General features: G+C 42.1%; 2 protein-coding genes across 7 annotated transcripts in view; one reads left to right on the forward strand and one right to left on the reverse strand.

Moving 5' to 3' along the window:
- Window positions 1–53: 53 nt before the first annotated feature.
- On the forward strand, window positions 54–25,724 carry METTL21C (methyltransferase 21C, AARS1 lysine). Of its 4 annotated transcripts, XM_080605347.1 has the most exons (6): window positions 54–702; window positions 14,993–15,138; window positions 21,885–22,045; window positions 22,856–22,998; window positions 24,526–24,643; window positions 24,914–25,724. In XM_080605347.1, exons 3-6 carry the CDS (start codon window positions 21,895–21,897, stop codon window positions 25,306–25,308), a joined length of 807 nt encoding a protein of 268 aa, XP_080461473.1. In that variant the 5' UTR covers window positions 54–702; window positions 14,993–15,138; window positions 21,885–21,894; the 3' UTR covers window positions 25,309–25,724. The 4 variants fall into 4 exon arrangements, with proteins under 4 accessions (XP_080461473.1, XP_080461471.1, XP_080461472.1 ...); XM_080605345.1 differs by lacking the exon at window positions 54–702 and having other exon boundaries at window positions 11,276–18,444; XM_080605346.1 differs by lacking the exon at window positions 54–702 and having other exon boundaries at window positions 11,276–18,302.
- Window positions 25,674–27,209, reverse strand: part of TPP2 (tripeptidyl peptidase 2) — a 48,827-nt gene continuing 47,291 nt past the window's right edge. For all 3 annotated transcript variants that reach the window (XR_013955190.1, XM_080605110.1, XM_080605111.1), the window contains one exon: window positions 25,674–26,609. Coding sequence is in view for 2 of the 3 variants with exons in the window: in XM_080605110.1 (XP_080461236.1) it covers window positions 26,520–26,609 (90 nt within the window). In the remaining variant the exon portion in view is untranslated. The remainder of the gene's footprint in view (window positions 26,610–27,209) is intronic.

The following is a 27,209-nucleotide window of genomic DNA, read 5'->3' on the forward strand; positions in this document are numbered from 1 at the left end:
TGTTTGCAGTCACCAAGCTTCCCATTCCTCGTTTGCAGTGCTAATGTCCTGCTTATTGAAGACAATAAAATCTAGCAGGAAACAAACAAACAAACAAACAAAAACAAACAGCCCTTCTCATGCTTACATTTATACCACTTAAACTTTGGCCAAAAACTTCATGGGGTGGATTTTCAAGTACCAGCACATGGGGATACACACAAATATATGCACATACACTTATATAAAAAAATATGTATATTTTTTTCTTGTACAACACCTGCTTTCATGTTCATCCATGTTAAGCCTGTGGGATGAAATTAACTTCCCTTTGGAAAGTCTAGCACAAACTCAGCCTTTAAGCCTCATTAAAGCCCTATTTTGAGAGCTTAAATAGTATTAAATTTTGCAGGAGCCTCATGCCACGTCTGTGCAAGGGGGTCAGGCAGAGTTTGTTCACTGTGAAGTAATGTTTGTGTTAATAGTTACAGGTGGGGTGACTGGGAATCCATGCCTGGAAAGCCTGTGATCTTGCTGATTTCGGTGCCCTCTCTGGAATGCTGTGAAAAATCTCACATGACGGCTTTGAGGGTTGCTGGATCTCTCACCGGTCAGCTGCCCATTTTAGAAAATTATTCTCTGGATATTCCCTGGATGGCAGAAAACCCCATCACAACAGCATTTAGAAGGGGAAGAGCAGAGGAGCTGCAAAACCTGACAAAGGTATGTCTATAGTGCCTTCATTTCAGATAAACCCATCAAAAAACACTTTTAGGCTAGTAGTATAAAAACACTAAAACATTGGGGCATGAAGCTCAGCTTGTGCTGTTTCTTTGTTTGTTTCTGGAACAGGTTTTGAAGTCCAAACTGAACCCATGCTCCCATGGGTAGTTAGCGAACAGTGCTTAGCATAATGAGCTTAAAGGTGTGTCTATAGGGCAGAAACACATATCTAATATCTACCTGACATCCTGGTCCTTTGGGATCAATCAATCAGCAATATATATATATATATATACACATAAGTCTTTGTGCAAGGGATACTGCATTTACAAAAGGCATCTAAGTGTGAGACCTAGGTAAAACGTGTGTAAATGTGACCACAGAGGATCCTCTCATGCACTGCAAAGTTTCCAAGTAACCTCAGAAAATGCCTGCATCTTGTCAGGGCTGCATGTGTCAGCAGTGGTGTCCTAGCTTTGAGCATTCAGAAGATGCAAAGTAATTCAGAAGACACAGTAATGTCCCCAGGGAACATGTTTTTTTAGAGGTACCCCTCAGACGATGCTTAATATACAGTGTCAGTAGGCAGTCATGCGACAGCTTGAGGTAGGACGAGCAAGGGCTAGGCAGAGCAAAGAGCTTGCTGTCTTGATTTGAGACCATGTCTGAGGCCGTATTTGAGGTAAGAGCTGCCTAGGTGTAGCACAATGCTCTTCTGTGCCCTCAAGGCCCACTTTTCCCTAACTGCTTGCAATGTGTATCTGCGGAGGAGCCTCCCACACTATCGTCCCAATGTCCCAAACTGTAATTTGAGGGTGCCTGGCCCAGTAGAGTGGTTGACTTCAAAATAATGCCAGAATATGATCAAGAAATTACAGAAGGGGGAAGAAAAGCAGTGCTGGGTGTGGCTGTGAAGGAGAGGGCCGAGAGCGTGAGGTGACCTCGCTCTGAGCTGTCCACAGGCCGCAGAGAGGGATCCGCAGAAGCCCGCCTGAATCATGTCCCATAGCCCCGGTTCCCTGGCTGCACTCTCCTTCCCTGGGCAATTGAGCACGCACCGTCATGTTCACATCAGCCCCAAGTGCTGTTACCAGCAGGCCAGGAGCCTAGAGAGGCCTTTGTCACTTGGCAGGTAATTCTAATGATCAGTCCGGCACCTGCCCCTTCTTTCTTTTTCCTTTCTAATGTGTTTGGACAAAGTTCTTTGTTGTGTCTGAATGGGGTCAGAGGGCTTCCAGATGGCCCCTGCAATCGAGATTTTTCTTAATCACAGGAAGGTTTCTGCAAAACTTTGTGCTTCTGTAGAGATCTGACAGGGCAGGGCTGGACTCCCACTGATGAAATGATCCTTCAGAAGTTCATTTTCCTTCTATTTTCCTCTGACTTCCAGAAGCACAAAGCATGTGTTTCAGCTGAGACGAGATGTCCATGTCATACTGGAAGGTGAAAATGCGAGGTGATAATCCTTCAGCTTGCCTGCCAATCTAAATGTCTGCCTGGGCCTCCTCCCACTTTCTTCTCTATTTCTTAAATCACAGAATCACAGAATCATCTAGGTTGGAAGAGACCTCCAAGATCACCCAGTCCAACCTCTGACCTAACACTAACAGTCCTCCACTAAACCATATCACTAAGCTATATCACTAATGTGTTGCTTTAAGACGTTCCTGTACAAAGTCTTGCTGAATTCAGGGAACTGAATGGGCAAAAAGCTAGAAAAAAGTACATATATATTTTTGCCTCTGTAGGTCAAGTTTTCTGCCCCCTCTGTTTTCTGCATCAGCTTGCTGTGGGGTCACAGGAGCAGGAGGGAGCAGTGGGAGCAGCCTGGCCTCTCACATGGCAGTAAACTTTGTTGCCAAAACTTAGTGAGTCACAGATGTTGAACAAGACAGTTTTAGCTTTTGATAGTGCTAGGCACTTTAATTTCCCCATTCTCATCCATTAGCAAAATCTTTCTGTGCATAATGCCCCTTGTACTTTGGAAGAATATCTGCATTTTAAAAGAACCCCTTGTTTTCAGTTTAATGGAAACACATCTCACCGTAATTTCATTTATATCATAGTTGAAAAAAAGAACCCCTCTCCCAGGAACAAAAGTCTGTCAGGATAACAGGAGGTCAGCATTCATTTTTCCCTTGGTAGCAAAGCTCATTTTTTCCTGTAATTGGATGTTAGCACCTCTGACACTATGACAGATATCACAGACGATGTCCTGGCACCATCCCAACTGATCCACAGTGCAGGCTACGGCAGTGCTGTAACTTGTGCTCCTAACTTCAGGTTTCAGTTTCCCAAGGAAGGACCATGCCAGAGTATTTCCTCTTTCCTCTGAGGTGTGGAGAGAAGAATCAGAGGAGTGTTGGCCTGATGGTCTCTGGCTGAGTCAGGTGGCCTTTGCATATTTCCCAGTGCCATAGGGATCCTGCTAAAGACTTAGAGATCCACATCACTTTGGGGCTGCCTGAAGCTTGAATATTCACCTGCATTTGAAAATCACTGCACATTTTGGGTGTATGACAATTGCTTTTCAGTGTTTTTGTTTGTTTTAAAGAAATGTGTGTCTGCATGCACATATGTATGTAGAGTCCATGTACACACATATGCATATACATATTTCAACCTAAACTTAACTTCTCTTAGGCATATGTATAGACAGAAAGGTTGACTGGGATATTGGAGCTACTCCAGGAGGATGATAGACCTTAAATGCATTAGCACAATGAAGATTAACCCCAGTGTTTTGGGATCCTTCTGTACTGTAAAGTCAAAAGATTTTAGAAAAAGCTGCTCAGGAAGGCAGGAATAATTGGTAGATGTAAACTTGTAAAGAGCTTCAACCTCTGACAGAAATAAACATTCCCAGGTTCTTTTAAAATTAGAAGTAATCATAAATGTGGAGTGCCCCCTAACAACACCTGCAGCTAGTAAACAGCTGCTTTCTGGGTGATACTGACCTGAAGAAGGGATTTCTTAGAACTAGATCACATCCACATCAGATCTCAAGGAGTTTGCTTCTGGGGATCAAGGTCAAACATAAGCTCTTAAGCACTTCCATCACTTCAGCATGCCATGTGTTATTTGATGCTTACAGCTACACATTCTCAAGTGATAAGCCACATCTATGACACCATGAACTTTACTGAATTAAAATTTGGGGCACTGCACTAGTGAAATAAAAACAATTAACTTAGTAGGCCCAGTTTTTATAGTAAACTTTTTTTTTTCCTAGCAGGATGGTGTTTCCATTCCCACATGATTGGGTCCCTTTACACTGGCCTGCTTTGAATCAGAAAGATTATGCTGCCTGTATATTAAATTCTGGCATTCAAAGGATTTATCACCTCTCTATTCTCCTTCCCTCTTTCTGAAGGGGGAGATGAAATCCCTATCCTGATGGGACATCTGCAACCGCATGGAATGAAAAGACACCCTGTGGGCCTTCCTAGCACAAAGGACCCTCCCATCACAGTGACACTTGTCCTAATGTTTTCTGGAATAGGGGGAAAACACAGCAACAGCTCAATGAACATGCTCAGTACAGTTTCTATATGTCCGTTTCTGGCTAGCAGGTATCAGAAGTGAAACTGGAGCTTTTACCCTGTCTGAGGGGGTGAGGTGGAGTACCTGATTTTTACCTAAACAGCTGCCCAGAGCTGGGGTTAGGCAGATTCCCTGTGCTGCACCAGCACAAGATCCTGTGCAGGTGGAGGCAGGTGGCGCCTGTAAAGCTTCCTTAAGGTAACAGCTGCAGCTGTGAATTATGGCTGGGATTGCTATCATGGTATAATAGCATAATTGATTTTTTTTTTTTTGGCTGTCCAGTGCCTAAGAACAATAGCATATTGTTCTGTTACCTGTTTTTGTTCATAGATGATGCAGAGCGAGTTGTTTTATCAAGTTTTGTTGGAGTGGTTTCAGCATCTGATATGTTGGTGGTCTCCAGCCCTTGGTTCACATCCAGACTGCTGTACACAATGCCTTCTGACACTGCTTGTGAGGACAGAGGTGGAAAAAAATAAAACCAGAGCCAACTGGGGAGTGTTCAGAGTACCACTTGTTACTGATACTATGAACCATGGAAAGATTGTTATGCTAAGTGCTTTACAGGCAAATGGATATGGCTGAATCAACAGTAGACTTGAGTCAAAAAGAGGAAGTAACTGAGTAGAAAGATAAAAATAAATAAAGCAATTGCTATGTACCAATTCAGCAGGCTTGGAAGGCCCAGAGTCCCTCATCTGCTGAAGCCATGCTGCACTGCACATGCAGCAAGTAGTGCACCTGGGCACCTCTTATACATATTTAAGTTAAATTTTGGCTCATTCTTGGTTGTGACTTTTCAGACTGACTCCCTGTTCAATGTAGGCAACTGATCATGGTGGCTGCACTCTCAAAATGCCCGACACAGGTGCCTGGGTTAGGTGTTGTGACTGCATCTCTCCATGGGTTGTATGAGAAGCCTTGGTGCAGCAGTCCAGCAGGAAGAGCAACTTGAGTTATTTACTGCTTTTTTGAACTAAAAATGCAGTAATAGCCGTGATAAGTAACGAGGCACTTAATCAGAGGTCTAAATGCAGGTCTTTAAAGCAGGGAGAGGAGAAGATTAGAAAATCTCCTGTTTCTTTGAACGGAGTGTTTACTGGAATAGAAGTACACCATCAGACTTTTGCAGCCAAGAAGTGAGGAGAGTGTCCTGGAAACACAACCGGGGAGGGGAGGATGAGGAAAAATGGGTGAAGGAGAACACTTCCCAACATCTCTATTGCTCCCTCATGTGAATAACCTGGATCCAGGTCCTTCTAAATCTGCAGCACTCCTGCAGAAGACAAATGAGGCCCTCAAAACCCAGGCTTCAGTCCCAGTGCACAAGTACCCCACTGAGTTGATTTAAACAAGTCAGCTGCAGGACTCTCGGCAGGACTGGAGCCTGCGTGTCGGCACAGGGCGGTGAATGGTTGTGGGAAATGGTAGGGGAGATGTGGCTCCTCTTCTTCCTCCTTTATTTCTGCTCCCCTTCCCTCTGCTCCCCACCGCACGGTCCTGCTGTCTTGTGCTCTCACTCAGGTGCTGCTGGCCACCGATGCACGTGCAAAACTTTCTCCTTCTGTGGCGCTCCATGAAGGATTTAGTGGGTCAGGTCTAGGATCGAGTGGTTGAAGCTGCACTGTTGGACTCGGGAGGATCTCAGGGTTCAGTCAGGACTAGGCCTGAGCTCATTAGGCCTTGAAGACTGCAGGCCAGAAATACCTTGTCCAGCTCCGGGTGATGGGCCCGGAGACCAGGGTCAGGAAAACTCACTTATCCTGATTCTGTGCTTTGGCAGCTGCTCACCGGTCACAGGATGCTAAATTTGAGCTCAAAAACCCATCCAGGTATCTCCCTGCCTGACCCCCGCTTGTCTGCGGAGAGATGTCAGAGAAAGGATTTTGGCTTTGCCAAAAGGCCTGGACTCCTGCCACTGTTTCTTCAGGGTGATAACCAGAGCAGGTTGTCCTGGCACACACTGGGAACCCTTTGGTTTAACCCCATGTGCTGAGCCAAGTTCAGCTCTGGAAACAAGGCTGGGGCATGCGAGGGTCCTCATGTTCTCCTTCTTCTCACCAGTGGGAACACAAAGCTGGGCAGCTCCTGGCCCACTTCTGTGCTGCCTTTGATCAGTTCTGCAGAACCCAGGTTGTAAAGAAGGGACTTTTCTGGAGACAGGTGACACTGAACATTTAAATGCTTCCAATAAATCAGTAAGAATTGGTAGTCGTAATGGAAAAATTGAATACTGTATTGGTATTCAGAGACTGGAGAAATGGAACAAGCACAGAAACTCTCTTCTTCAACAGCACATCAGCCCAATGTTGTAATTAGTATTACATACAACATATAAAATACCTTATAATATACATAGTACAATATACCATATAAATAAATATTATATATCACTATTATGTTTTATTATAAAAATATTATTATTTCCCTCTTATATTTACCAGGTAGTTTCTGATTTTTCCTCTTCTGGATGAGGCAGACTGTTGCTATCATGCTATCTTTATGATTTCTAACTTGGCTTCTGCAAATGAAACCAAAAACCAGTCCTCACTTCGCAAACATGTGGTCATGCTTCTTAAATGAAACAGTGTGATGCTCAGAGTATTAAGGCTGTAATTCAAGTTGCTGATCACAAAGTGCCCAAGTCATTTTTCTTTCAGGATATTGCCTTGCACTGAACTTGAAGATTGACTTACAATTTGTTGGGCCATCCAGGATATCTGTTACTGTTAGGAAGAGTGATTAGGAAACACTGGCAAGGCATCCTCCTAAGTAACGTGTCACTATCGGTAATTTTAAATAAAAAGATATTACAAGCGACCAACTTAGCTGTATGCATGTTTTTCCTCTGCTGTTTATTAACTATTGCTTAGTAGCAAATGAGAATTTTGATGTTTTGTTAGCTGTAATTTAAGACCAACAAATCAAAGAACCTGGTTCAAGGAGCTTCTGAGCACTGAAGCAAGTTTTCTCCTCTTCAGAGCAGTACAGGCAGATGTTAAATTAGAAGTTAGAAGTGCAGAAGTAAACATTTAAAACTCTGTGACTTAAGTAGTATGTTTGCAGAAACTGACCCCTTCAACAGAGGCTATTTTTATTTCATCAATCATTAAAGAAAAAAATTAAAGTGGTGTATTTTGGAAAGGGCTTCGTGCTGCTTTTGCTACTTCCAGTTGACTCTGGTAGCCTCACCAATTGCCATCCTGGTCCCAGATAGCAGATGGCTGAAGAGAGCTGTGCTACAACGCTCAAAACAGTCGTGCCAGCATTGCTTTTTGAAGATGCATTTTATCACCAAGAACTGAGTGAGTGACTAACTGGTCCCAGATTCTCCTGTCAGTAGAGCAGCAGGGAAACATTTTTCTGGTCAGATGACATAAACCAGTGATATGGAGATGGGGTCTCAGTGGCCAGAGAATGCTCTCAGAGGAGCTGTTTTTTCTTTTACAAGTGTACTACAACAGATCCAACCCATTAGATGGTAGCCTTTAGAAAAGGGCACTTTGTGGTTCAGTGTTGAAGGGAAGGGCTTGAAATGATGGAAAACTTGAATGTGCCTAGGAGAGTTGATGAGAGGGAGTAGAGGCAACCTAACTCTTATTAGCAACTTCTTAAACCACAGAGAATGTCCTTTCTCATGTTTCCTGCGCAGATGCTGAAGATAATTCTGAGTCTATAAAACTTTGCTAGATATAGCACTGTTTGCAGGGGCTCATTCCAAGCTGAGGAGTGAGCACATTCTTTTCCGGTCTTCAGAGTGCTGCAGTTTGGAAAAAACACTACATGCCAAAGCAAAGTTTCCCTCCATGTTGTCCTCGGTCAGCGTGGATGTCTGCAACAGTGGGTGACATAAACACTTCTTAGTTTAGAAATAGATTACTGTTTTGAAACACAGAGGGAGATGGGACAAGGGTAGTGTATCTGTTTACCAATGTTATTTGTCCCATTTAAATGAATATTTTTAATTTAATATTGCTAAGAATCACAATTTAGTGCAGAGAACACTTAACACTTACTATCCACTGTGAAACTTGTTGGCTTATAAAGTGTTGGAACTACTTGCCATATAATTTTGGGTCTGGCAAGGCACCCAGTGATGTGGTAAGGTGACAAGTTATCCCAGCTCGTGATCAAACGCATCTGCAGTTGTTGTCATTCAGCAGGGCGTTTACGTATATTTTTTCAGTTTAATCCTGTTGAATTTAATGAGATTTGGAATACCCTTAATTACTGTGCTACACTTGAGTGATCTGATGTAGAGCTTCATCCGGAGGCTATGCGACACCCTGCAAATCTGATCTGACCCTGGCACCCAGGTCCTGCACCTGTAATCCACTTTTTATTGTAGACCTCAGTAAAATGAAGAGTGAATCCCATTGGTGGTCCTGAAGGGCAGGTTAGACAAACCTCTGCCAGGAACGGTTTAGGTATGGTTACTTCTGCCTTGGTCTGGAAGAGCGTCCTTCTACAGGCAATTGCAGCCCAATTTTCTGTGGCTTCTAGGAAATCATGTCAGATAATGGTTAGACTGTTACATGAACGATAAATACAGCTACTAGCTAGTAGTCATAATTAAAAACAATGACATTTATTATGAAGATTTTTCTGTAGCTCTTCCAAAGTTTACCTAGATATCTTCACAAAGAGAACACTGGAGGCAAGAGAATGGTTTCGTGTTAGAAAGAAAGTCCTTTGTAACTTACTGATTGAGAGAACATCTTTCCATACAATTTTACCTGTTATTTCTCCCACGTGAGACAGAAGAATGTCTAAATGACAAATGGCCATTTTAAGTCCCACTTGGGTAGCTAAATCCAAACCATTCAACCTGTAAATTGTACTCCAAACCACCGCTTGACTCTGGCAAAATCCAACCTCTAACTCTGTTTCCATGTGTAAATATGTCTGTCTCATCGGTTGCTGGTCGTAGTTACAATTAGTCAAATACAAATGCTTCTGTCCAGAGACATGACTCAGCGGTTTTCCTAGGAAAATGGTTTTTTTTTTTTCTTTTCTATTCCACGTTTAAAGTTGAAGACCTAAGTTTAAATCTACCCCTCTTTATGTCATTGATGCTGACTGCCTGGCTGAAGGCAGCTCACAGGGGATGCTCAAGCAGGGTTCAGTTACTACAGGACAGAGTGTGAAAAGCTGACTTAAAAATAAACAAAACGAAAAATAAAAATAATCAACATGAAAGCTGGACCACTGTTTTGGGAGATACGGAAAGATGGTCCAGAGGCAGCTGCACTCATAAATCTTCTAAGTGTGCGTAAAAAGGAGCTTTCAGCGCCACAGCTCTCATGATCTTGTCTGTGAGATCTACTGCAGGGGGTTAAGCTATCTTCCCTAAAAATTACCTTAAATCTCTCTTAAATTGTAGCTGTTATTATGATTAGTGGGCATTGGTTGACACAGTCAATGGAGCCTGGAGAATGACTCAGATGCCCTACCAGCACGGATGGTCATCGGTTCTCCTAACATTGGCTCCTTGGTGCTATTTGATACTCCAGGGTAGACGAGACATCTACACAGGGTGGCAGATATGATACAAGGTAAAGGAAGCCCATGTTCTTTTTGGTGCAGCAACAGGATGCCAACCGGGGTAACTCCACGACACCTAAAATAGCATCAGACATCTGCTTTTAGGCAACTGAATCATGGTTTTAGGAATGGTTCCTAGCTGAATTGGTTATGCAGAATGTATCTTCATGGACTAGAGCGAAGCTAAACCCCTCAAATTCAGGTGTTCTCAGCTGGAATTGAATCTTGTCCCTAGAAGAATTGAGTGGCCTAAATACAGTACCTGGTGTAAGGCTGCTGGGTGCCAGCCACTGCTGCAGGAGGCTGTGGGTCAGCACACTTCATGTCAGGGCAGCCCGAATGTCTCCGGGATGGGAAGAAGGACTCTGATGATGTACTGAAGTACTGCTTTTGTGCAGAAGTATTTAGTGACACCTGTCTCTCCATGACAATTTTGTACTGTAAACACCACTTTCTGCCTTAAAAAGCATATTGACGCTGAAATTTCCATTTTCCATTGTACAGTTCCTTGTCCTGGTGATTGTGATCAAGTAACGTTATCAACTGCAACAACAAGAACCGAGGATTTAACATTCATATGTAGCCGGAGAGAGATATCTCAGGTCCCCTTTTCAGTCAAACAGCAGAGATTTGTGTATTTTACTTTGTGATATATTCAGTGTTTTGAGATTCTGTTTTGATATCAGCATAGACTTTACAGAGCAGCACTACGTGCCCCGATAACTGAGTAACTCCAATAAAATTTGTCATTCAAGAACTCGTCTCTTTCTGCTGGGCTTTTTGGGTGAGAGCAAACTTTGGCTCCTGTGCACAGCAGTAATGGGGCAGGGAGAGCAGGCAGCAAGAGGGATCCTGCCCTGCACTGGGGCTACACTAACCAACATAATAGGGTCCCCCTAGGAGAGGGGGGGAGAGCATGAATGTCTCACCACAGGTAACTGCTATTTACGGTGTCTTTGCCAACTTTGCGATGAGATTTACTTGGCGAATACACAGAGTTATCTTTGCATGTAAGTGCTCTTATATACTCTTGCTTGTGAGTTTGTCTTTCCATTGTGAGATAGTAACTCACATAGCTCTGATCTCTTATTTTGTCTCACTGAGCAGGTGTGAGGATGACAAACTCACTTCCAGCAAACCCTTAATGTCGCGCTGCCATTTCACGTCAGGCAAGGAGTAGCAGGGATAAAAGGTGATCTCGGCGCTGAGATGATGAAAACTTTCCATTGTCAGTTCCAAGCACAACCATGTGAGCAATACAGGGTTGTAAAGACAACAGCTAAAGTCAGACTGGTTTGGGCAAAGCTGTTATTTGAGACCCCTGAGCCCCATCCCAGCTGTTTCAAAAATGGAAGCTTTCAATTAACAGTTCACACTGTGACAGGCAGCAGACATGTCAAGTATTTTCCTGTTTGCAGATAAAAGTGAACCTATCTTTTGTATCATGAAAATAATCATTTAAGTTAAAGGAATAGATTCCACCACCTTTCGATTGCAACACACCATATTTAAGCCAGGGACTCTGTAACATCAAAATTCAGAAGCATCATTTTAAAAGAAAAAAAAGAAGAAGAGGAGCAGTTTTAGTGCAAATCAGGAGGCTACAACTACAAAAACACCCTGCACATATGCAGGGTTTCTGTTTACAGCAGGTTGTTCTTCCCTTGTACTTGGTTCAGTTAAACCAAACCAAAAGTTATCACCAGCACAGGGAATAAATAAGTAGCAACCCCTTTGGAAAAAAATTCCTTAATTCGGTGTCTCAGAAAATTTTTGCAGCTATAGTGGGATTCTTGTAAAGGATCCCTCCCGCTTCAAGTCACAGAAGCGAGACTGGGGACTGAAGGGTTTACACGTGGCTCGCCTAGGGTGGGACTGCTTCCCAAAGCTGGGCCATATTAATTACTGCTGTGGGTGCTTCTTTTACTCAGAAAGAAAGCTGTTAGCTCATCAACGCTGATCCTGTTTTCTCCCTGTGGGCCAGATCACATTTTGGCCAGGCTTTGCTGAACATGGAGCTGCTGAAGTGCAACAACTGCCTGGAGTGGCTGAAATGTTCGATCCTGGACGTGGGATGAAAGAGACACATCATCATAGACGAGTCACGCAATGCAAACCTCAGTTTTTGTTTGCTTGTTTTTAAAGTCCTTGTAGGTGGCAAGTGTTGCAGGGAAAACCTCAGCTGAGATGGTGTAACTGCTACTCAGTCTTTAGAAGAGATGCACTGCTGAACAGGCGGCAATTAAAACCGACACAAAACTATCACTCTCCAATCAAACTTCATAACTTGTGTGTGGATTACTGCAGGGGAAGGAATTTTTTGGCTGTGCCAGGGCACAAAGGCAGGCATCCCACCTGCAGTGGCAAGCTCTGGGGTAGAGGCAGCGTGAGGACGGGACACACAAGCAGGTTGGTTTGCAGCACCGGGTGGCATCTCCTGGCATTGCCGTTACTGTAGCACTGGATAAGCCCATGCTCTATTCATAGAATCATTAAGGTTGGAAAAGAACTTCAAGAACATCTGGTCCAACCATCCCCCTACCACCAATGTCACCCACTAAACCATGTCCCTAAGCACCACGTCCAACCTTTCCTTGAACACCCCCAGGGACGGTGACTCCTCCACCTCCCTGGGCAACCCGTCCCAATGCCTGACTGCTCTTTCTGAGAAGAAATGTCTCCTCATTTCCAACCTAAACCTCCCCTGGCACAACTTGAGGCCATTCCCTCTAGTCCTGTCACTAGTTACCTGCGAGAAGAGGACGACCCCCAGCTCCCCACACCTTCCTTTCAGGTACCTGCAGAGAGCAATAAGGTCTCCCCTGAGCCTTCTCTTCTCCAGACTAAACAACCCCAGTGCCCTCAGCCGCCCCCCATAGGACTTGTGTTCCAGGCCCTTCACCAGCTTCGTAGCCCTTCTCTGGACACGCTCCAGGGCCTCCATGTCCTTCTTGTAGTGAGGGGCCCAAAGCTGAACACAGTACTCGAGGTGCGGCCTCACCAGAGCAGAGTACAGGGGGATGATCACCTCCCTGGCCCTGCTGGCTGCACTATTCCTGACACAAGCCAGGATGCCGTTGGCCTTCCTGGCCACCTGGGCACACTGCTGGCTCAGGCAAGCATCAACCAACACCCCAAGATCCTTTTCCTCTGCACAGCTTTCCAGACACCCTGTAGCCAGGTAACTGCTGCTAACGATGTGTGTGGCACCTGGTGGCTCCTTACACAGCATGGCCACCCCTCCTCAGGCCTCTCTCTGCACTGAAATGCTGCCATCATGCTCCACAAACAGCTTTTAAAAATGTCTGTTTTCCCCCCAGGTAGGCTCAAATACTGAGAGACCCTGATATATTTTGTTTTTAACTGGAATATAGTCATGGAGTGGTTTGGGCTAGAAGGCACCTTAAAGACCATCCCTCCACACCTCCCACCAGACCAGGTTGCTCAAAGCTCCACCTAACCTGGCCTTGAACAATTCCACAGGTGGGGCATCCACAATAGGTAAACAGTTCATTAAATGCCATTGCCCTTTGTTAGAATGCCTACCCGCTGGGTACTTTATACTAATAAATATAAATTATTATTAGGAGGAGGAGGACAGGTGGATGCAGAAAATAGCTACCTCCACCATCAGAACTGGGCCACTGTCTCCCCGTCTGGGATTGTGTCCTCCTTGGGGGCCACTGGCTTGCAGTGAACCAAGCGACCCCCTCTTTTTGGCGCTGCTGATGGGGAGCAGTTTTAGCCTTGCAGCAGTAGTCATCCCAAAATATCTTTTCTGAATAACCTTGCAGAAGCTGCCAGGCAAATATTTCATAGCTTTAAGTATTACTGGTACTTTCCAGATAACGTAATTTGGCTTTCTCCAGGCCATTCCTATCACGTTATGCACATACAACATTACTGCTAGGGCAGTGGGACAACAAAAGGTTTGCCAAGCCCTGAAGCTGTGCTGCTGGGACGTCTCGCCTCACACCTCCCCTGCACACACCAATGTGATGGGGCAATATGAGGAAACGTGCCCAGATTCAAGGGTCCCTCTGATTAAAAAAATAAATAAAAAAATCAACACACAAAAAATGGCCAAACTCTCCCTTCCCTTCAAACAGCCAGACTTCGCTTTATGTCCACAAAAGGCAACAAAGCCCAGTTTCTGTTTCTGTAGACCGACACCTATTTTCTGAAGACTGTTTCAGAAGTCCTGAAGAAATCACAAGAGCTCTGGTGCCAGGAGCTCCCCCTTTAGCAACGCAGGAAGGCTTAACTTTGAATTCTGATTGTCGTAGGAAGAAAGCTGAGGGCTAAATATCCAAATTTTCATCCTTTTAGACTTTTATAGAGCAAAGTCAACACCTTATTTCTCCTTAGGAGACAATCAGTATGGGTATTCCCGTGAAGCAGGTGCACAGCAAGACGCAGCAGGCCAACCAGTGCTGGATGCAGAGCCCATTTACAGTTATGGACAGCGGTTACAAACATGCGACGACAGATGTGGGAGCTTAATGAGTTTGAAAAAATAAGTATCAGCAGTCACTCAGGATTACATTCTGCAGTTCTTGGACAATGCTGCTGAGCTTTAAAACATATTGCATACTGTAGCCCACAGATGTTGATCAAGTCCAAGTGAATCTGAAGGCTTCAAGCTACCCCTTTTGTACCAAAATTCATTATATAAATGAAAAAACAAAACATAATACCAAATACACAATAGCCATCTTATGGCTATGCCTGAGGAAATGAAGTCTTCTGATTTGTCACAGTTCAAGGCAAAAATCCCACTGACTTCACTGACAGAAATTTACTTTATGGTCACATTCTGACATTTTCACTTCAGTTTCAGTATCATCATTAGGTTGGAGGGCTAACTCGGGTACAACCCTGCTTTGACTTGCATTTGATTTTTGATTTGCATGCACAATAGTTAATTAAACAGACTTTCTATTGACCTTTGAATTTGTACAGTTGAGCTCATCCTAACTAGGTTTATTAAAAACATTGCATTCAGGTGGCTGCCAAGTCAACAGGGACTCTTCTGATTCTTTTTAATAAGGTCGAGTTACTCCTACTAATGGTCTGCAGAGAATGTAACTTCTAAATACTTAACTCCGGCTGCAAAACTAATTGCTTAATCGCAATTTTGCTTAAGCTACTCATTAGTTGTTCTCCTGAAACTACTTTAAATCCATTTTTGTCTTTCTTCTAGGGAAACACCACACTTTTCACAAGTGGAAGGGAAGCAAGGAGACTCTTAAGCTGGGTCCTGTTACTCAGCCATTCAATCACCTCTTACCACAACTAAACTCTCCCTGACTTCAGCAGATTTACCTGAAGAACAAGGACTTGCCGAAGGTAACCCCCAATTAATTTAGTTTTAATGTTACAACATTAAGTCAGTTTCTCCCCTGTGTATATAGTAACTAGCCCCAAACAGATCGTGTAAAGGCAGCCCTGCTGTAAAACTTCCCGTTCAGTAAATTAAGACCATCACAATCCTTGCTCTATAAAAAGCTCCATGGAATTAGTTCAGGATCTCATTCCTTGCCATAGTGAAAAAAAATAGCAGATGGCACCGAGTCCTCTTCTGAGCAACCAGCTGAGAAATAGCAGAGGGGGCCAGGGAGGTAAGAGAAAACCCCACAGCAGTGCTAAGAGCTCCTCGGTGAAGGGTTGAAATTCTTCCCAAGCTTTGAGGGAGTTCAGACCTGAACTGACAGTTCAGCTTCAACAACTCCATTCCCAGGGAGAAGGGATCTTCTGACAGGTGGGGCCAAAAAGCAACGAGGAAGAGGGTCACCATGGCGGACCCTGCCCTAGTGAGAGCAGAGCCACCCAGACATCGAGGGGCAGGGGGATGACTGAGGTCAATGAGGAGAAGCAAACCAAAATGATCCCCTGAAGGCAAACAGCTCTGGGTTTTGAAAAGCTGAAAAGTAACTCTGCTGAGAGGAGCAGAAGCATGTGGCTGATTTTACACCAGCCCTCACTAACCAACCCCTGAGTGCAACTGCGCTGTACCTGCACGACCTGTAGTAGGTCACTTAACGGGCCTGTGCCACGACAGGAGACACTTACAGAAGCTGGATGAAAACCTCCAGGACAAGGAAATTAGAGGAAAATCAAACTTTGGTACTTCTGGTACCACAGCACAATGATCCCCTGAGTGGGAGCACAATTTTAAGTAATCGTCTGGCAATGCTCGGCCTAGCTTGCTGCTTGAAGCCTCTCATTGCATTTTATGTGCAAATAAGATTAACCCTGATGAAATTAGCGTGTAGCATTAAATCAGATAAAGAAGAAGAAAAGACAACAACTTCCTGTCCTGTTGTTTTGGACAGCATTACATATTTCATATCCACACAGACAATAAGGGAGATTTTTAAAGCTATAAATATGAGCAGGTATTTTCCCTGGGTCATAGATCCATAAGCCTGTGTTTGGTCATGTCATAAAGCAAACAAACAAACAATCCACAAAGATGCCTTATATACATTTTTTTTTCTGTAGATCCTGCTTTACATTTGCAAAGAGTTCTGTCCTCCCAATAAAATCAGCACTTTTATTATGCAGTATGCAGACCATATGATTATTTATGACAACTACCATGGGAAAAACTAGCCGATCCACAGAGGAGCAAGTTCCCAAAGCAGTTTATTCCTGAGTGCTGTACATCACGTGAGGCAAAAGGTGGTGGGATTTATAACAGTTTATACCCAGGTGAAGCATTCAGGCAAACATCTGAAATCATCTGAAATCACATTCTTCAGACCTCTGCTGTGCTCAGAACATCAAGAGCCTCTGGAGATGCCACATCCATCCCTCTCCACGGAGGAAGCTGGTGAGTAAAATGCGGCCTGTGCCAAGCCAAAAGACGACGTCTTTTCTTTAAAAATAATGGAAATGCCGTGTTTGATTTGAGGACACCCTCCTGCACTGCTCTGCCGGCTGCTGTGGGTCAGGAAGGCCACCACTACCTCTGGGTGCTGGTGACTTCGCGCTGGGGCTTCATCCCACAGCCACAGGGGTGGGAGCAGCAGCCCACCGGAGATGCTAACCTGGAACCAATGCCACCTTCCAATCAGCTGCCCTTCAGCAAACAGCACCGGCCCTGTCAGCACCACGCCTCAGACATTTAGCTAGCTGCTGACAGCAGCTAAGAAGCCCCTGCGATTTGGAGAATGCAAACATGCTGTCCACATCCAGAGAAGCTCAGCAGATGCCTACAGCAATAAAGGTGAGAAGAATCTGCTCTAGATCTGGGGGCCCCTTGTTCTTCAGTCATTCAGCTGGCCTCCAGGGCCCTCCAGCAAATCCTCAAAGTGAGGGAGACCCTGAATTCCTACAGGGGCATAAAAATGTTTTTTTTTTTTTTTTTTCCCCTCCTTATAAAAACCCAGCAGTCCCTTTATCTTTTTGATTACTGATACACTTCGGAAGGGTATTTTTATATAGCAGTCTCCAGTGCCACTAAGATCTCTTTTCTCAGTGACACCGAGTTTGAGCCTGTCTCTATGCATTATGTTGTACTTGTAGCACCACAGAAGGGGTGTTGGTCACTCTGACAGTGACGTACTTGCCTTTTTCCTTCCAATTTCCTTCCAGTTCCTAACTCAGGACCACTTGTTTCCACGGCTTGTAAAGTCAGGGGGCTGCGTGAGATGCTCAATGAAGAGACACAAAAGTTAAATAGACTCAGTACCTTACAGAGTTACAGTCTAATAGAGTTAATGCTCGGTCTCAGGGATCAAAAAATAAAAATTAAAATATTAGATTTCGGAGAAAAAGAGCCAGGGAGCCTTGGAGTGAGCATTGAAGTGTTTCACACAGTTGGTGTGACTGCTGGAGACATCCCGTGGCTGAGGCAGGAAATGCACAGCCCCATAGGGGGAAAGGCTCATTCTGGGTCACTCCCGAGAAGAACATTACCCAAATTTACCAGCTCTTCACCCAAAGATGCAAATCCTTGCATATTGAGCTTAATCTGCTTTGCCACCCGCCTCTCTCATTCCTACTGTCCACCCTCAGTCATTCACCTAGGGGCTGTCTTCCAGCCTCGCAAGTTCCACAGCTCCCCTCAAACTTTTTTACTCCAATTTAATTTCTTCCTAATAAATCTACTCCAAGAAGAGGGGAGGGCAGAAGCACAGCAGAGTGGTAAATGCACATAACCCTCCCATTCTTGAAGCATATAAAGGAATACACATTTGGCTTACGCAGACTACACGGGAACACAGAGCCCCTGGCAGGAGCAGCCTCACGGCCCCGTGAACTTTTCTCCGCGCTTGAGCTACCGCCAAACAGCCACTGCTACTACTGCGCTGCTTTGCCCACGTTCAGGAGCTCACTTGGGTCAGGACTGCGGATCGTAACGCCAACACGAGGAGCAGACTGGAAAAACAGAGCAAGAGGTCGGAGGAGGCTGAGGTTTCGTTCCCGAGGCTGGAAAGCTTCGGAGAGCAAAGTCCAGGAGCGTTTGCGTTTCATGCTGCAGCTGGAAAAGAGTTTAGCGTGAGGCAGTAGTGCCTGGTAATGTTGCTGTAAATAGCCCGCCATCCCCCCCACCGGCACAGGGCAATCCCTTCCAGGTGCGTGCCCCTATAAAAACCTCTGGAGCAGGCATCCTCCCGTAGGAACCTTCGGCGCCCTCCGTCACAGCAGGTAACTTTGCCACTGTGGCCCGCTAACCCTGTCCGCAGCGTGTTTTTTTTCTGCTGACTAACACGGGGAACAGGGCTTGCTGTATTCCTCGATTGCAGAGAGCCAGGCCAGCCAACGCACTAGGGCACACCCTGCTCCTGCAATTTCATCAGGACTGACATTCGCTGCTGCTTTTCAGTATTTTGATGCATTTACCTTGTGGGCTCACATATGGTATAGGTTTATAGTGATGTTCCTAGCGCTGATATTTATTTCCTAGCATTTATATATATATATATATATATGCACACACACTATATATATATGTTATATACATGTGTGAGACACCATATATGTTATATATATGTCAGACACCATATATGTTATATATATGTGTGACACTATATATATTTATATATGTGTGTATATATACATATATATATTATTCAGTGCATGGGAACATAAGGATATTGCATGAACCCAAGGAAACACTGATGTTTGCGCACAGCATGCTATGTCCTAACTCACAAAGAACGCAGTGCAACTGCATTTCCCATTGGAGCAGATGGAAGTGGCTTTTGCCAAATAATTCAGACTAAAACAGACAATGCTGTATAACTTTGTGAAAGAAATAAATGTTTCAGCCAAGCTGCATTCACAGCTGAAGTGGCACAGTATTGCTCACTAACCTACCTTTTCGTCCTTTTTTTTTTTCCTCTCTCCACGTAGTCAGATTTAAAAAGCTCTTTCCGAGCAATGACGGTTAAGAGGCAGAAAGTTTATTCTTATAGGGGGTAAGCTGTAACTGTAAGGTTTATACTCATTGTTCAATTCACCCTTTAGTATTTTATTACCTTGCTAATTTCATGTAACATTGATAAATAGACATAACTTTGTCAATTGTTCTCTTCCTCACGTTCTGAAGAAATCAAATGTGATTTTGTAAGCCATTTTGTTCACGACAGTTAAAGTCCATTAATGAAGTCAATACTAGTTTAAATACTTTGGAAACTACAAAGCTTAGATGATTTCCCTTCAGAATCACTTTGCAAGGAAATTAGCTGTGAACAATCAGAGCGCGCCAACAGTTTCTAAAGGGAATAGATTCTGCTTGGCATATTATTATTACATTTTTTTTTGTAAGATGTATCATTTTCAATGAAATATTGATCAGAAAATTGTCAGAATAGTAAGAAGTGTCAGTTCTAGTCACACAGCAGCAACTTGACCATCTTACACACAGGGCGTGTAATAATGCATACATCACCTACGTGCAATGAGCTTACTCAACACTGACTTGTCTTCAGGTAGTTTGTCATTTAAAATAATAACACAAAGCTGTTCATCACTGAGCCCATGATGCTAATATACTTGAGTCCAGACTACACATAGTTTGTAGCTAAAAAGAAAACAACAAATTTTTACTTCATGAAATGTATCATTAATAGTTATGGCAGCAGGCTGTATAAAAGAATAACTTTCTATTTGCAAAAGTTACACCTATGAAAAGATATAAATGCTATAACATCTAGAAGTCCAGCCATAAACCAAAGCCCATTGTGATAAGTGATGTATAAATGCAGAGCAAATAAACCCTTTCCCCCAGAACTGTCCTCTAGGAGCTCAGGCTCCTTAGGGACTTAAGGACCATTCCAGGCTCACCACAGTGTTAGTGTGATATGTTCAGAAGACTGTCTTCAAGTTAGTTTTTCTCCTGGCCACAGCAGTCATCAGTTATCACAGATTCTTCTATTTTCATTTCATACCTTGCCAATTACATAAGCATTAATATATTTTCCCAGAAATTTCCTATAACACTAAAACATGATCAGATTTTATTATAGCTCCAGATACGAAAAAAAAGGCATTACTGAAAACAGGCAGTATACTTTTGAAAAGTGAGGCTGCATAGAAACCATTGCTGTTTTCTAAGGAGGCACATTATCAAAATTGGGAGGAAAAAAAACCAAACACGTTGATGCACGCACTCAAATGCCAGGGAATGCTGTAGCTGCAGCATTATCTTCAGTCTCCTACCTGCCTACCTCCAACATATCTTAAATTATATACAAAAGATATGCAGCCAGAACTTGTTGCTAGCTAGATGGAAGCCCTCTGAGGGAAACAAACAAACAAACAAACAAACAACAACAAAAAAAAAACCACAAAAAAAACCACTTATATGTGTAAAAATCAAAGTGCTTTAAAGCATTCTGTTTTTTAAACAGTAGAGAATCACCGCCACAACTTTTGAGCAAATGCATTGCTACAGGAGTCAGAACATAAATCCTGTCCTTGTGAATAAACAGAGTAGCAATAAGGAATATATCAGGTATCAGTAAAACTGCAATGGTGTCAGTATCATGTGTGCAAATAAAGCACCCACACAAGTCAGCAGTCACTCTGCCCCTTAAAAAACTACCTGAAGGCACTGCTGAGCCTCCGGGACCCTGCCAAACCTCTCCCCCTTCTGGACAAGATATCCAGAGGAGCCCCCTGCGGTGTGATGCAACCCAAATTACACAACCCTGTCTGCAGGGCAGGACATGTGGTGGAGAGATCATGCAATCATGCCTTCTCGAGAATGGGAAGAGGCCAGTCATGGATAAAACTCAGCACGCTCCAACCATCACGATACATGGGAAGGGTGAATTTGTACAGCCTCTGGCCAGAGGAAATCAAGATCCAGTTTCATTTATGTATGTGTGTATGTAACACTGATTAAAACTCACATTAAGCAAAAAGTTTCATCGGCAGTTTTGTTTCTCCCCAGGCAGATTTAGATCCATCCCTGCTCCCAGTCGCTAGCTGGTATCAAACAGCTCCTTACGATGCTGGGTGCTGCCCACAGGCACTAGAGATGCAGAGCCACATGACACATGTGCTGTTCTCCAAAGCAGCTCGCTGTTCCAATCTTCTCACTGCAATTATTTCCTAACTGCAATCTACGCACTCTGCAGTTTACTGCATCTCGGGTCAATTCAATTAGCTGTTCTGCAGGAGAAGGCAGAGAGGTGAAGGTAACAAAAGCAAAACCAAGGCAAATTAACCAGTTTTATCACAGGAACGCCAAGTCCTAAGGCATGGTAAATGACTTTGATAAGAAGTCTTAGACACTGAAAGACAGTTCACCTTCTTCAGCTGTTGCTTCAACCTGTATGAACACCAAGGAGCTCAATGTGCAAGGAGCTCACTGTTCAGACTGATTAGCGGTATCAATTTAGTGACATTATGATAAATTGTTGTTGTTTGTATGATAAAATGAGAACTCTGACTGCATTACCAGAAACTGCTTATAGCAATTTCCTCCTGAGTGGGGATGCCACCTCTCATCATGGTGTTCCGCCCCCTCATTGTGCCATAAAAACAAAACAAAAAAACCCACCCAAACTTCTCACTTTTTCCTCCCTCCTATATTATATGGAGTGCCCTCAAGCTTTTCCCTCCCTTCTCTATTTCAGCTTTTGTGCCATGATCTCCACACAGCAGCCACGGTTCCCCAACAAAATACAAAGAGTAATGGACTGCCAAACTGAGGAAGAAGCCTGTGAAGAGCAGTATGACTCTGAAAACTGCACTTGCAGCTCCACATGTGCATCATCAACAGCAGAATCCAACTCAGGTTTAATCCACTTTAAATACTGCTACGGCATGCTAGCATTGCATAGTTTCATTTTCCTTAGTCTTGAAATAGTAAATGTTACTGTCACTTTTCATTTTGAAGTCTATTTTTCTACTTCCCCCCATTATCACATTAAATCTAGAAAAAAGTACTCTATCTCATAATTAATAAATATATTTTAAAAGGTCTCTGGATTTTATTTAGATATCTGAGGATTATTTCTCAATTACCATCAGAGAGATGATTATAACGTGCATTAATTGGGCTGGCACTATTGAAGCTGTGGTATTACAAAATTTCAACTCCGGCTAAACTGCTTGAACACCTACCATGGATTCCAGGCTGCCATCAATTAAAGTCCATGCAAGCCAAAGCAAGCTTTTTTGCCGCCAAAGTTAATTTTGTATCACCAACCATATCCTGCTAACAGGCTACCTGCTCTGATGAGACATGCTAACACAACTGTAGTACTGACATTTACTGAACAGTATATCATGTATTTCAACACATACTTAAAAAGTGTATCTCGCAACCCTCCTTTTGTGGACATATGGTAAAAAATGATAGCCACTAAAAAATGCTGCAATTTCTTCAATGTAAGATGTAAAACCTAAAGTGGAGATGTTTTACTTTTTGTAAAAAGAAGCTTAGCATCCTAGATCTCTATTGGTCCTCCTCTTCTTCTAGCAGGCCTATCAAGTTAATTAAGGTTATGAGTATAAAAAGACAAAAAAATGCTAAAATTTGGTGTTTGTATCTGCTGCATGTAAACACATGCATATAAAATACAAATTTCATCTTCTCTCACAGATTCACCAGTAATTCTTAAAATACTGCAGAACTGGGTTCCCAGAGTTTCCCACTACTTTGACAAAGAGCACTATACTTACGCAGGCCACCAGATCGTCATCCAGGAATCCATAGAACACTTTGGAGCAGTGGTATGGCCCGGGGTAAGTATTCAACACAGCATCCAGAAGGTTGACATGACAGAAAAGTCAGTCATGACAACGGCATACAAATCTTAATGAAGTTTCTTTAGATGACAGCAGAGGCTTCCTTGTGCAGAACCAAGCTGTGTCTTCAACAGAAAGCTTTGCCTTATGGCTAATTTAATACCGTTTGGACTAAAACAACTGTGACATGTAAATGAACAAATGGTAAATTCTGTTTAAAACGTGCACCTTTAAGTGGAAAGGAGAAAAAAAACCACCAACACACACATCTTTCTATTTGTTAACTGGATGCAGATATTAAAAAAAAGTGTTTGGAAACAGATGGATAGAAGTGTTCAAGCTTCTTCCATGTTCCCAGTCACTGCTGGGATGCAAACAATCACCATTACTAGAAGGAAAATAAAGAAGAAAAATGTGAGAGTTTGTTGTGAGAGATTACATAAAGGAGTTTAAAACAAGTATGTTTCTTTTACAGAACAGTCTGGAATAACTCCTTTGCAGTATGGAAAACCATACTTGCAAAGAGGTGTGCTCCGGTCTTTGCTCTCCCTGCTCTGAAAAACAGAATTTTATGCAGACTCAGAAATGTGTCTTTAATGGGAACAGATGGTCAACTGATGGAGACATGAAAATTAGGATTTCAGAATTTTCCAGATCCACATTTATTGAAAAAGCTCACAAAAAATGGCTGAGAATTTCAAAATAAAAAAAGAAGCGTATGGATAAGTGAAACAGTAGCTTATTTTGGTTATGTCAGAGCATCAGTTCTCAAATTAATCAGGTGTCAGAATGCAGATGGTAAAACTTTCCAAGAAAACCAAGAGTGGCACAAAGTGGCCTGGTGATTCATTAGTTGTCAGCATTCCCAGAGCAGGTAGTCAGTGTTGTATTATGAAAAGCACAGTAGTTCAAACAGTAACATCACTCCAAAGAAGAGAAGCAAAAGGGCAAGTTAATTTCTTTGGCATCTGTTTATATTAATTATGAATAGCAAATAAATTGGCTGTTTATTTTTTTTTTTTTATGAACACCTGATAAGCAATACTTGTTCTCCTATGCAGCAGTAAACTGTCTTTGAAATTTACAGTATCATCAAGACAGGTGTTGAGTAGATAATTAAAAAAAAAATCCTTTGCAAAAAAAGAGTTCCAAAAATCTCTGCTGAAGCCCAAATCTATTTTATGATAATAAAGTATAACAGTATTATAAACCATAACATGACTTTGTGCATATTGTTAAACCTCATTTGCTGTTCTGTGTACAGTTCACACCTGAACACTACCTGTCTTGAGCTGTGAGAAGAATCACAAAGTGTATAGATGTGTGTAGCAAACTTGTACCTCACAAAACCTGAAACTAAAAAGGAACTGTTTGATTGAATTCATATAAAGAACAGGACACAATGTTTCTTTCCATATTATCTTTATGTTACAGCCTTCGGTGTTTTCCACTGTATAAAAAACAGCATAAAAAATCAAATTAAATGTTGTGCAGCTTAACTGATACGTGATACTGATATTTTAGGCACTGGCTTTATCTCAATATCTGGAATCAAATCAAGAACGATTCAACCTCAAAGACAAGCAAGTTTTGGAAATTGGCGCTGGAACAGGCTTAGTTTCCATTGTCGCCTGCATCTTAGGTTAGTAAATTCCTATTTCCTTTGGATTTCTTACAAAAGATAACCTAGATCTGCTCCTGTCAGTTTAAAGCAATGAAGCAACAGTTGAAATTAAGACTGTTTGACACTGCTTTTTTAAAAAATGAAAGTTATTGTCAAATACAGTTTTGCTAATAAAGTAACTACCCTAGTTATTGCTGAGGGGAAGGCTGGGGGAGATTATACAGATAAAAGTTATACATAAATACGTTCAACTATATACCTATGAATTAAAACAAACATTTTCTTTAGGAGCTTATGTCACAGCAACTGATTTGCCTGAAGTTCTTGAAAATCTCTCATTTAATATTTCAAGTAATACACAAAATATGAATATCCACAAACCTGAAGTGAGAAAACTGGTATGGGGAGAAGGCCTCAATGAAGACTTCCCTTCATCAACTTACCATTATGATTTCCTACTGGCAAGTGATGTTGTATACCACCATACAGCTCTGGATCCCCTGCTAGCAACAATGGTGTATTTTTGTCAGCCAGGGACAGTATTACTATGGGCAAATAAATTCAGATTCAGTACAGACTATGAATTTTTGGAAAAACTTAGCAGTATATTTGATACAACCATCCTAGCAGAATTTCCAGAATCAAATGTCAAGCTGCTTAAAGCCACAGTAAGAGAGAATTGAAAAAAACAATTAACTGATTTTGATCTGTCAGCACCTTGCAGTTTGGAATGTGATATAGTATTATGGTGCACCCTCTGTGCATTTATGTCTGTAAAGTTGTAGTTGTATCTGAGTTTTGCATTATGAGTTACAAAAAAATGGGCAAGACAATGATACAGTCATTTGTCTTAGGTTCACATGCACGATTTTGTTCAAACAGACCAATTTCACTCCACTGAAAGAACAATGTTAGTAGTAATAAGTTAGTAGAAAGGCATTAGCAGAAAGCATTGATCTTCTCGGCTGCACTGAACTTCTGCAGTTTGTATGGTGAATTTCTGTTTCAGCAAGTTTCATTTATGTACTCTTGGAGAAACCAATACAACTTTTAGCTTCATTATTTGTTTTTATTAATTATAAAATAATCTTTTAAAGTATCAGAGTGCACATGGTGTTTTTTGATCTTCAGTCTTGCACATTTATTCTGTTGTCTTACACTTTTAACATTATTAAACATATATGTATAGCTTTACAATACCTGATTAAGATTTAACTGTCTGGCACTTTTATACACGTATCAGCCTGTCCTGATACTCAGCTTCACGTGGATTTTTGAGTTTGCCTGAAATCACTCCAAAATGAAAATTTACAAGAGCACCTATGAATCAGCAATTCTTAGTTACATGTTGTAACAGTTTGAGAGGTTGAATTTTTCTTAAAAAACAAACAAACAAAAAACCCACAAATGTAAACTCTTGCAAACAATACAGGTAATGATGTCCCATTATTTTAGTCTAATAAATAAGTTTTTAGCTACTCTTGAAGTAGCTTTAAGGCCTTCATACAATTGGAAATGAAATTAAGATCAAACATTAAAATTCATTTTACTGTAAAAAATACAGAGCTTTTACAGGTTTGCAGTTAAAATTAACAGTTAAGAACCTAACGTGCATGCAGTAAGCTTTTTCAGCCTAATTCCAAATTCCAAATCCTTCGTGTTGGCAGTTCTGGCACATCCATTGCCAGCAATGGGATGCACAATAAGGAAACTCCCTGATGACTGGAGTTAGGTTAACAGGTATTAAGCTGTACCCAGGTGCCTTTACTGATAAATACACACAATTTAATAATCAGCATTCAGCAATGAAAACATGCGTTCCAATAGAAAGTCAAACTTATCTTTTCATATCCTGCCTGTATAGAATCGCTTTCGGTTTACAATTGTCACTTTTCTAGAATACACAATAATCAGGTGGATACATGACAGGAAGCCAGTTTTCAGTGAAAGTTGCACAATGAGTCCATCCAAGTAACTTCATTAGCTGAAGAGAAACAAACATTAAAAAAAAGTGAGATGGATTTATTTAAACCCTTCCAACGAACACTGCATTCAAATCAACATCTTACTTAAGAAGTCTACAATTAGAAAGGTGAGACTGGAGACCTTTGAATTACTTAACCCTGAAGGGGGGAAAAAGAAAACCATTCCACACAATTTAGTCTTTCAACTTAATGCACAAATATTTTGTAGGACAGAATTTTGTAGGAGTTATTGTAATTCCTATTACTTCCTCACTTATATTCTACTAGCATTATTTGCAATTAATAATGCTAACAATAGCAGTGGTTAAAAATCAACATCATATGATTTAAATATACATACTTTTTTTGCTAAATTATCTCAACTTTTTTTTTTTTTGTCCTACACTAAGTTCCAGAAGGTAAATCTGCTAAAAGTGATAATTAAAAATGAGATATTCTAGAAATAAAAAAAAATAGGCCAAACCACAAAAACCTGAATAAGGCTAAAGTGTTAAAGTTTGGCAAGTTCTACAACGTAAAAGATAAAAGGGATTATACCTCTCTTACTTTTAAACGCTTTCTCAGTATTAACACTGCCCATTAGTTTACTAGATAAACCT

The sequence above is a fragment of the Anser brachyrhynchus genome, assembly GCF_964034855.1.
Source record: "Anser brachyrhynchus genome assembly, chromosome: 1".
NCBI classification, from domain to species: domain Eukaryota; kingdom Metazoa; phylum Chordata; class Aves; order Anseriformes; family Anatidae; genus Anser; species Anser brachyrhynchus.

Bases quoted from the DNA above. Each gene is read 5' to 3' on its own strand.
- METTL21C (XM_080605344.1), top strand. From the start codon at position 21,655: ATGATAAATTGTTGTTGTTTGTATGATAAAATGAGAACTCTGACTGCA. The intron at 22,046-22,855 runs GTTTAATCCACT...CTTCTCTCACAG, and splicing joins AACAGCAGAATCCAACTCAG to ATTCACCAGTAATTCTTAAA. The intron at 24,644-24,913 runs GTTAGTAAATTC...CATTTTCTTTAG, and splicing joins CATTGTCGCCTGCATCTTAG to GAGCTTATGTCACAGCAACT.